Here is an 11452-nt window from a genome sequence, read left to right as displayed (position 1 = left end):
AGAGGTAACAACGGTTTTCAATGTACTGCGAGTCAAAATCTTCAGGTGGTTAAATAACAAACAGGCAAAAAACGAGTGTGCCATGTTATGGCTCACTTATCATGCATACCTCAAGAACAAATGCTCCTCTGAAAAGCATAGTGCTCCCATGGTGACAATCACAGTTATCCCCTGCTCAGCAGGGCAAGAAACTCTAATGCAAGCAGGAGGTTGAAGCCCAGCGGCAACCTCCACATTCCTGATCCTCTTCATAAGAGAGGAAGTAAAAGAGGGTGTGCTGAAGGTATGCTGTTCTACTATAGCACCCAGCTGAGGATGGGGTTAGTGAAAGCATTTCCTGTTATATTTGCGTCTCAGGATTGGTGATTATCCTCATGGTTAATGATTGGGTTGAGGGATGTAGAGGTAATTATTACTTCCTGCAGCATCTCCTGATAATTTGATTTATATGCCGAGAAGCTGCTGTGTCTCTTGACGTCTTCGTACTAAGCTGTCATCAGATTCTATTACAGGACCGGAGGCTTCAGGTTATGCTTCTCTATCTTTACTGCAAAAACACAGCAGCCGATGAAAATGCATATTTTCTTTTACAAACAGTATAAACAACTACATTGCCCATGATGCAAACATATTAGCCACGCCTCCATAGTCCATAAGAACCCTCTGCGTGGTCCCATCATCCTCTTTCTTTGCTGCTCACAGCAAGAGTTAAGTGCACATTCTATGTTCCTCACTCTGCCTTGCAGGGGGGTTTATTTGTGTTATTGAGTATGTCTCTGATGTACATGGTTATTTTCATAGCATTGTTAGTATTAAAGCTATGGTTACACTTTTCATTGATGATATTGTACCTGTGAGGGACGCTCCGTTTCAGGCTTTCTTTGGGTCCGGAGCGTCGCTTCGTTTCTGGCGCTTTATTTCCCTTTCCTCATTGGGGCATTAGAGCGGTGTTCTCCCGCCTCGCTGACCGCGACGCTCCAGTCGAGTCTCTATGCACGGTCATTGACCGGCAGGGCGGCAGCCACTGATCTCACCGGAGCCTTTGTTCCCAGCATTGCGCACTAGGCGCCGGCATTGGGCCCCCTAATAGCCCTCCTCCGCCGCACACGCCGGGTGGCTCTCGGCCGATGCGCGCGCCTAAACGCTGCAAATTTGGGCTACTTTTGGGCGTTTTTTTGATAGCGTTTGGGCGGTTACCTCAGCGCGAACCCCTGCTTTGATTTAAAACGCATTATGGAGCGTTTTTCTTGATCGGTTGCCACTCTGTTGGGTTCGCCTTCACAAAAGGTTGTAAAATACTGGCCATAGAGTGGGCACGTGCTCTAAGTATCATTATTTGGCCTAGGTTACTGACCTGTTGGATTACAGCTTTGCTGATGGGGCTATAGGAGTACTTGCTTATACGGTGTGCTTGTGGGCTGCCCCCCCCCCATTACCCCTCCTGGTGGTTGTGTTTGCTGTCAAAGCATCAGAAATTCTTTTGGCTTGTAGCTAAACCACTCCACCTATAATATGGATGACTGGGTTAGATACCCTAATGAAGATGAGGAAAAGGAGGAAGTGTATGAAGGTCAGCAGGAGGCTGTCCTTGAGGATAACCTCGTAGAAGCTTTGGACGCCTCTGTCCAGTCCTCTGTAAGCAGAGCAATGGAACACACGGTCCCTCAGAACATTCAACAAGCCCTTGCGGTAGCTCTGCGACCTATTAGGAAGCAGTTGGAGGGTTTCGCCAGAAGACATGGTTATGATAAGAAACCGCAGAAAAGAAAGTCAGAAGCCTCTACTTCTGGTGAGGGCATGGTTGCCCCTAAGCAATGGCTACATGCCCAGGCTCTATCAACGCTGCCCGCCAGTGGGGCTACAGACCATTCCTATGCAGGGACTAAATCCAAGGCTAAGCTAAAGGCCTATACGGATACCGATACCACCACAACCAACGCCGACACCGACACTGACACCTCGGAGGAACCTCCTCCCCCAAAGAAGGTGAAGATCTCGCTAGCCTCAGCGGAACCTTCGAATACCCCGTTCACATTCGACCCCTCCGAAATCATGCACCCCCGATCTTCGGACTGGGTACTGCCTCCCGCGGTCTCTGACTACCTACACGACAACTTGAGAAAAGGATTTTCCCGAGAGGTGCGCAATCGTCTGAAGTCAGAGTGTCCACGCCCGGACCTGCAGGACTAAGTGGCGGAAACGCCTGAAATCGATGCTAGCCTGTTGACATTCTTAAAAAAGTTCTCCAAGGACCCCAAACGTGGATTGACCGCGGCAGGCGCGGCTGCCAAGATAAAATGCTCCACGTTGTGGGCCCTTTGGCCAAAATATTGGAGATGGCTTGGGCGGCCAAGGAAAGCACGACGCCAATAGACCTGGATATTCTTGCGGGCTGGACCCAACGGGCCATATGCCTCATTGGCAACGCGAATTGTGCGATCTCGTCGGAGAGGCGCAAGTCTCTACTAATCCGGATGGACAGCAACCTCACAGAGCTGGCAGACGCCGAGCCGGGACCCTTAGCAGTGAGTCAGCTCTTCGGAGAGCGCTTTGTCAAAGACATTTCGGAATACGTCGGTCCTTTTACATCTCTTGATAAGGCGCAGACAGGAATAAAAGGAGTCTTCAACCAGGGTGTTTTTAATCGGGCCGGACGAGGCGGGTTCCGCTCATCAGGCCGAGGATTCCAGCAAGGTTCCCAGAGAGGCGACTTTGGTCGCGGAAGAGGCGACTGGGACTCCACACGTGGGGGCACCTTTTATCCTTCCCGCAGAAGATTTAACAGAGGGCGTTTCCAGTCCGGCAACAACAGGGCGAACTTCAAGGCCCAACAATCCACAGGTGAGTGTGGTAGTCCATTCATTTCTTCCTTTGGGGGGTTGTACTCGGCACTGTCTACGGCAATGGCGGGATCTAACTCAGGACGCTTGGGTGTTGCAAACAATTCAAGGTTTTCAGTTAGAGTTTTACTCTCCTCCGTTTCAGTCAAATCTTCCCGCAGATCTCCATTTTTCCCTACAAGATCACAATTTTATAAACGAGGAGATCGCAGAGTTGCTGCAGAAGCACGCGATAGCACCGTGCAACGAGGGACCTCACGGCTTCTGCAGCAACATCTTTATTGTACAGAAGAAAGGGGGTGGGAACAGGCTTGTTCTGAACCTCAAAGAATTCAATCAGTTTCTCACATACAATCATTTCAAAATTGAGGGGATCCATCTTCTAGCGGACTTGTTGCAGGAAGGGGATTGGTTAGTCAGGCTGGATCTCAAGGACACCTACCTCTCCATCCCTATCTTCCCTCCACATCGCAGGTTCCTCCAGTTCAGGTGGAACTTGCGATGGTACGAATATTTGGCTCTTCCTTTCGGGCTCTCCTCAGCTCCTTGGTGTTTCACCAAGGTGATGAAACTGGTGGTCGCCCATCTCAGGGAGCGAGGGATACGACATAATATATTTAGACGACATCCTGATCATGGCACAAACTCAGGCCTCTCTCCTGCAGCACCTGGGTCTCACGACAACGGTGCTTCAGAGCTTAGGGTTTGTAATCAACCTGAAGAAGTCGGTGGTTGCTCCGACTCAGTTGATAGATTTCCTCGGGATCACGATCGATTCTCGGTCGGCTCAGCTTTCCCTCCCCAAGGCGAAGTTGAGGGATCTCAAGAAGGAGGTCCTGGCGCTGTTGAACAGGCAGACGGTCTCGCTCAGGGCCATTGCCAGAGTAGTAGGAATTTTGGCCTTGTCGATTCAGGCAATCTTCCCGGGTCCTCTTCACTACAGGGCTCTTCAGCGCCTCAAAATCAGACACATTCAGAAAGGACTATCCTACGCGGACACCATTCCTCTATCTCAGGAGGTCAGGACCGAATTGCAGTGGTGGCTAGGTCACGTAGACGCCTGGAACGGCAGAGCAATCTTCGGTTCTCAACCCGAAGTGGTTATCGAGTCCGACGCCAGCCGTTGGGGCTGGGGCGCACACTGTGGAGAAATCTCCACAGGCGGCTGATGGTCTCGGCAAGAGTTATCCTTGCACATAAATTGCTTGGAACTGCTCGCAGGGTCCTTCGCAATTCGGACACTGTCCCCGAAGCAGACCTCTTGTTGAATCCTCCTCCGCATGGACAATGTGTCAGCGGTGAGGTATATCAACAAGTTGGGCGGCACGAGATCGTCTCTACTGGTAGAGATAGCCAAAGACTTTTGGCATTACTGCCTCACTCATCAGATTTCAGTGATGGCAGAGTACATCCCGGGCCAGTCCAACCAGGTGGCGGATTGGAATTCCAGACACCTAAGGGACTACAGCGACTGGCAGTTGCTTCCCAAGGTTTTTCAGTGTCTTCAGTCACTCTGGGCTCCCTTCCAGATGGACCCCTTCGCTTCCAGACTCACGTGTCAGATTCCTCGATTTTTCAGCTGGAGGCCGGATCCAATGGCACAAGCGACCGATGCTTTTCTGCAGGATTGGTCGGGCGCGACACAGTATGCATTTCCCCCATTCTTGCTGATCCCCAGGGTGACGACTCAGGTGATCAGACAAAGAGCTAGTCCTAGTGACTCCGTGGTGGACGTCTAAACCGTGGTTTCCAAAATTGTTACAGTGGAGCTGCGACCTCCCCAGGTTGCTCCTGCAGTCGAGCTCGTTGTTGCTGAGTCCTCTTCAGGGGCGGCATCCCATGATTCTGGACGGGCGGCTCACGATGATGGCATGGAGGCTTTCACGGAGCAGTGGAACTTGCCAGGATTTTTGGACAAGGCTACTGAGTTTATCAGACAAGCCTGGGCACCTTCCACCAGGATAGCAATATTCCTCAGCCTGGAAGAGCTGGGTGGATTGGTGCTTGGAATAAAAGAAAAGAAGTCCCTGAGCATAAGGATATCCCTTAAGTCGTAATACAACCAGCCTCAAAAATATTGTGGAAGGCCGTAATCGACCCAAAAATAACCGTACGATCCAGTTAGAACTATCTTCGCTCACTAAATTTGAAAATAGTCACAAACGTCAGTTTGGGAACTCTGTACAATAAATCCATGCAACAATTAAGAACAATCCACTATGAAAAACAGTTAAAACCATCAGTTTATTTCTTAAAAGGTAATAACATATCAAAGCTTCAAAATCAGTACATAATTCAGACATTTGATCAAATAATTATACACAATACAAAGTAAAAAAAACAAGAGTCGACGCGGCGTTTCGGTGTCTTATGGGGATGAGCACACCTTCTTCAGGAAGTTTTTTTTAAATCACTAAAAAGAAATACGACAATTAAAATTCACTTACAACAGAGTACTAATGTATCCTCACGTTAGTAATTACATTTTTGCTTCTAGCGTATCATCATATACAATCACATATTACAGCGCCTATAGCGTGCAAATCTTTAAATTTAGACAATATCATTACATCATTGTCTGGCAAACGAACAAGAATTATACTCAGCTAATTGATCACTGTTTTCTGTAAATGGCCCATGTTATATTCTGTACCATTTATACATGTCTCATTCCTAGCAAGTGCATTTACTTGCTATTTCACCTTATACTATATGTCTCTTTATTATAAGGCATTCAATGTCACAACATACCTCGAGTTTTGAGGGATTTAAGGTAAAAGATAACACATGGATGATACGGCTTCTTATTCTTTTAGCGACGTATCTTGCAGTTTTGGTGATGTTTTTTTTTTTAATTTCCACCTAAGGGATAAGCTGTGTCAAAGCGTTTATTCAAACCCCTGTTTACAAATGCTTCCTATGACAATAAAAACTTCTATGTCAAGATGTCAAGTAAACCAAAAGGCATCCTACCTGGGTCAAAATGTTGCATTAACGTGGATAATTGCTGTACCAATAGGTACAGTCTTGAACGTGACCTTCAAAGCTTCTTCAGAAAAGTAAGGCTAAATGCCTACTTTGAAGGTAAGCCTAGAGCCCCTAGTGACAATAAATCTGGCCTTAAATCTAGATCAAAATGGACCCCTCAGGCAAATATGGTTAAAAAAGATATATAATGATCTTCGAACGCTGCGTAGAGAAGAGTATATAAGACCTTTTAGATAAAAAAAACTGGGTAGATCAAAATTTTACTAAAATGGAAAAACAAGCATTGAAATCCCTAGAAGACGATCTCACTGTTACAATAAAACCAGCAGACAAGGGAGGCAGTGTCGTGCTTATGGATACTGTGGATTATAATGCCTGTATGTACTCCCTTCTAAATAATGCGGAACATTACTGCCTCTCCAATAGAGATGAACTTAGTTCTCTGTCTGACAAAATCACAAGATTACTGCTATTAGCAAAAGAAGATGGTATTATCTATCAAGATGAATACTTTTTTCTTCATAATGAAAACCCTACCATACCAGCATTTTATGGATTTGCACGCTATAGGCGCTGTAATATGTGATTGTATATGATGATACGCTAGAAGCAAAAATGTAATTACTAACGTCAGGATACATTAGGACTCTGTTGTAAGTGAATTTTAATTGTCGTATTTCTTTTTAGTGATTTAAAAAAACCGTCCTGAAGAAGGTGTGCTCATCCCCATAAGACACCAAAACAGCGCGTCGACTCTTGTTTTTTTACTGTGTATTGGGTATAATTATTTGATCAAATGTCTGAATTATGTACTGATTTTGAAGCTTTGATATGGTATTAACTTTTAAGAAATAAACTCATGGTTTTAACTGTTTTTCATAGTAGGTTGTTCTAAATTATTGCATGGATTTATTGTACAGAGTTCCCAAACTGACGTTAGTTACTATTTTCAAATTTAGTGAGCGAAGATAGTTCTAACTGGATCGTACGGTTATTTTTGGGTCGATTACTGCCTTCCACAATATTTTTGAGGCTGGTTGTATTACGACTTAAGGGATATCCTTATGCTCAGGGACTTCTTTTCTTTTAAACTTGTTTACCCTGTCCCTTATTGGTTCAGAGGGTACCTCCCTTTTTGGTTTTGGTGCTTGGAATGACATTTGGATCCCGTGGGGTCAGAGTTACCCCACATGTTGAATTTCTTATCAGACAAAGCAGCTGAAGGTCTGGCTTATCGCTCGGTCAATAATTTTCGATCGGCCATTTCAGCGGTCATGCACTGGTGGATGGCAAACCGGTGGGCATGCACCCGGTGGTATACAAACTCCTTAAAGGAATCAGGGTTGCTAACCCACCTAAGCCCAAGTATTCAGGTCTGTGGGACGTTTCCTTAGTTAAATCATTGTTCAACCGTTGGCCTGTTAATACTCTCCTATCTCGGAAACAGCTTTCGGCCAAGTTGGTTATGTTGCTGTGCCTGTCGTCGTGCAGACGTTCATCGGATGTGAGAGTACTCGACGTTACAGGTAGAGTATTTACCCCTGAAGGGGTTTCTTTCAGTATTACCGGACGTACCAAAACATTGTCTTGTCATATTGATTACAATGCTTTCCCAGAAAATGAAAAATTATGTGTGGTACAATGTTTAAAGACGTATGAGGAATGTACAAGGGTCTTGAGACCACAAGGTTGTTCTCAGTTGTTGATTGCACTGCAGAAACCATTTAAACCAGTGACAGCTGCCACTATTGCCAGATGGCTTCGATTTGTAATGGAAGATGCTGGTATTGACACCCAAATGTTTGGTGCTCAAAATCATACATGCTGGGTTCTAACATTCAGGACATTATGCGTTGTGCAGATTGGTCCTCTGAGTTAACTTTTAAAACGTTCTATTATAAGCCGGTGGGTGATATTACTACTGTGGTTTTTAATGAGCGTTAAACTAGCATAATCTGAAGCCTCCAGTCCTGTAATAGAATCAAAAATGTGCTAGCATTCGAGCCAAGAATTTTCAATTCTATTAAGGACACGGAGACGAGGATTACCCCACCTGGCTTTTGTTGACAGTAAAAAAGCTCTCCCCCCCCATGTTCACTGTTATGACATTTGGTTTATACAGTGGTTACGTTGTCTCATTTCCTTTTTTTTTCAGGATCAGACAAGAAGTCTGACTAGACGAAGATGGTTGGCACGAGCTTTCACTTGAAGACTGGTTTATTCTTCCACGTTGGAGGAGATGTTGGATGTATTCATGTTTATGTTGGACTTGCGTTCTCTGCAAAGAAAGAGGATGGGACCACGCAGAAGGTTCTTATGGACTATGGAGGCGTGACTAATATGTATGCATCATGGGCATTGTAGTTGTTTATACTGTTTGTAAAAGAAAATAGGCATTTTCATTGGCTGCTGTGTTTTTGCAGTAAAGATAGAGAAGCATAATCCTCGCCTCCGTGTCCTTAATAGAATTGATAATTCTTGGCGCGAATGCTAGCAAATTTTTGATCCTTGGGCCTACACCGGTGTAGAATGTATGGGGTCTTAAGTATCCAGAATCAATGCATGAATAGAGTAGCGTCCTACCAGCGCATAATCAGCACACCCAGAGTAGTTAAACATGTCTTTATTCTGCTGCGTGTAAGTCACAACTCAACATCCGGAGCCTGCCTTCACCTCATCTCTCCAACCTTTGTCCCTCTTCCATTTTTCCTTTGCATTTTGGGACCTGCAGTCCTGTTTTCACACCACAAACTCAACACCAGCTGGATAAGCAAAGCCCGGACTGTAGGATCCGCTACTCCCCGTGAACCTGGGCCCTCCCGAGCTTGTGAAGTACCCAGCGGCTGTCCGTGATCCATCACCTCAGCTTCTGCGGCTCTTCGTCCCATTCTTCCTCTGGGGAGGGGCATCTCTGTCCTTCTCACGGTCCGGCAATCGGGGGCACCGAGGCTCTTCGGCCCCTCGGGGATGGGGGTCCTCGGCCCTCCTCACCCCAGGGGGGTGACAGTCAGGGGTTTTAAGGCTTTTGGGCCCCTGACCCCCGGCTCTTTCTGCGCATGCTCGTGCGACATTTGTCACCACCCATGTTGATCATAGAGCTGGTTCGCGGAAGTCAAGTGGCCGACGTCAGTTCCGGCTCATCGCCTGGCATGGGGACTAGTCCTACTTCGTTGGTTTTGGCCTCCTGAGCTGGGAGCTCTCTGTGGCATGACCATGCCTAATGTCCTTCAGCTCTGCGCATGCGTATTGATGTGTTTCCCGGTCTGCGCATGCCCATTGATTATGTCTTCTGGCTCTGCGCATGCCCATCGATAGTGTACACGACTCTGGGCATGCGCATTGGTAGTGTTCTCCTGCTCTGCGCTTGCGCAGTAGATGCTCACACCAGCGGCGCTGTCAGAACTTCCTTTGCCCCCTGAGATCTGCCACCGCGGGTTCTTGTGGAGACTTTCACCTCGCGAGGGATCGACTGAGGCCGGCGGCGGTGGTACCTGCGGAGCCCGGAGCCATGTCTCTGAAGGAGACCCATGGGGTGAGTGGATGTGCCGGGGTCCATGCTGCCAAGGCTTGAGCCTACTCATGCGTGACATTTCAGTGACTTCGGGGTGTTTATGCGTGACAGTTAAATTACTTCACTGTGCTTATGCGTGACATTCCAATGTCGTCACTGTGCTTTCAATGTGCTTATGCGTGACATTTCAATCAATCAATCGTAACATTTGTAAAGCGCACTACTTACCCGTGAGGGTCTCAAGGCGCTAAGGGGAGTGATGCTACTGCTCGAAGAGCCAGGGCTTGAGAAGTCTTCTGAAGGTCAGTAGGCCTTGGGTCAGCCGTAGGTGGGTGGGGAGGGTGTTCCATGTCTTGGTGGCGAGGTGGGAGGTGTTTATGCGTGGCAGTCCATTGCCACTTTTTTTGTCAATAAAACCAAGCCGCGCCATCCATGTAGTGGTTAATATATCACAAGGTGCTCTAGAAATGGCCATTTAACAGTTGCTCATCCCTGAAGTTCTAATGGAAGGCCACTGGCCTGCTTACCTATTTTAATTTGAGCGTCCCGGAACCCGTGGCACCCATAGATTAAGTAATTTGTTAATTTTAGTGCCCAGTCAGCCTCTACTGCCAGCTTTCAACTGCTGCTCTGTGCTGAAACAGGGTTAGCTTCTCAGTGTTTTGTAATGTTGTGTTATTAGTATTTTTTTTAAATCTGTTTTTATTGCAGAATTAGAAACAAAGCAGCAAAATAGGTCAACCATCTCACTCTTGACATTCCAAGGCACATTCTTGTCAATAATATTGCACACAGCCATTCAGCCCACATCCCGGAGGTTGGGCGGCGTATTCGTATTTTCCAGCAAAGACGTCATGGTGGCCATCTCATAGAGATGTCTGGTCAACAACACTATGTAGTATCTGCATTTTTACCCTCCAAATTCCCCCCCCCCCCCCCCCCAATTCACCGCCAATTATAGTCGGCCCGCCATTATGGGAGACACCAGTAGCATCAGTGCCCGCACTATTCGGTCCCTTCTAGTGCCCTCCCTTGGTGGTGTGTTCTGGGGGCCATCGGTAACCAATCCCTGTGTTTCCAAAGTGTTGTGACCCAGATATCCCTCCTTTCAGTAGTAACTCCAGTTCCCTTCTGCGGGCACCCCCTCCTGTCATTACTGCGGATCCCCCCCCTTACCCCCCCTTCCTCTTCCTCCCCCCAACTGCTGCTGATGTGGGTTGTAATTGTAGGGACTGACTCAGGAGGTCGCCACTTCATTATATGTATTCGTTCTTGCAAGCCCCATGGAACCCTCCTCTCCGGATGTCACTACTCTTCATCCTCTGTCATGTAGTCTTTCAGAGCCTGCACTATTGTATCCCAAGCCCTCGCCATCTCCAAGCTCTTATCGTTAGCAGTCCTAGCAGCCTGCCGCAATCTAATCACACTTTCACATCTGGACCATTTCAGCAGCTCATTCATCCATCTCCTAATTGATGGGCCCTCCTTGGATTTCCAGTGCCAGGTAATCTCTCTCTGGGCTAATATGAGTCCTAGATCAATACATTTACTTGTAATTTTCGTTCTAGTCGTGTGAGGGAACCAAAGCAGTAGGCAAGTCGCCATATCAAACTCCACTTCACGGTCCGTAACTGTGTTCAGAAGCTCCCCCACCTCAGGCCAATACGTCCCTAACTTCGGACAACCCCATAATAAATGATCAAGCTCTACCTCAGGTGCTAGGCACCTCGGGCACACTGCATCTTGTACTCGGAAGTACCGTCTAATCTTTCCCGGGGTCAAATAGGCTCTATGTAGTACAAAGAAGTGCACCTGCTGGAAGCTGGCTTGTAATGTTGTGTTATGTGTATTTGTGTAGCCCACAACTTATCCAGGACGGTATCCTGGTACTGATACAGCAGCTGTTTGTGCCGAGCCAGGGTCGGGCCACATGAAGAGCCAGCACGTACGTTTCTTGTGGAATTCAAGAACTCAGGAGGCAGCTCTGGTGTGCAGGTCAGGTTGCTCCAGTCTTTAGGAGTAAGGTAGAAGGCACGATTACCCAATGTCTTTCTTTGTAGCCGAGGTATGTGCACGAATAGGAGTTCGGCTGAGTGGTGGTGTCTGGTACATT

At 47.2% G+C, this 11452-nt stretch overlaps 1 protein-coding gene across 4 annotated transcripts in view; it reads left to right on the top strand.

The window, feature by feature from the left end:
• Window positions 1-9157: 9157 nt before the first annotated feature.
• Window positions 9158-11452, top strand: part of LOC147678852 (uncharacterized) — a 121551-nt gene continuing 119256 nt past the window's right edge. Inside the window, exon 1 of one of the 4 annotated variants that reach the window (XM_086946278.1) lies at window positions 9158-9360. In XM_086946278.1, coding sequence (XP_086802404.1) covers window positions 9337-9360 — 24 coding nt within the window. In that variant the 5' untranslated portion in view covers window positions 9158-9336. The remainder of the gene's footprint in view (window positions 9361-11452) is intronic. The other 3 variants (XM_086946280.1, XM_086946281.1, XM_086946279.1) reach the window with 3 other exon arrangements.

The sequence above is a fragment of the Lissotriton vulgaris genome, chromosome 12 (assembly GCF_964263255.1).
Source record: "Lissotriton vulgaris chromosome 12, aLisVul1.2, whole genome shotgun sequence".
NCBI lineage: Eukaryota > Metazoa > Chordata > Amphibia > Caudata > Salamandridae > Lissotriton > Lissotriton vulgaris.
This window is presented reverse-complemented; position numbering and strand designations above follow the sequence as displayed.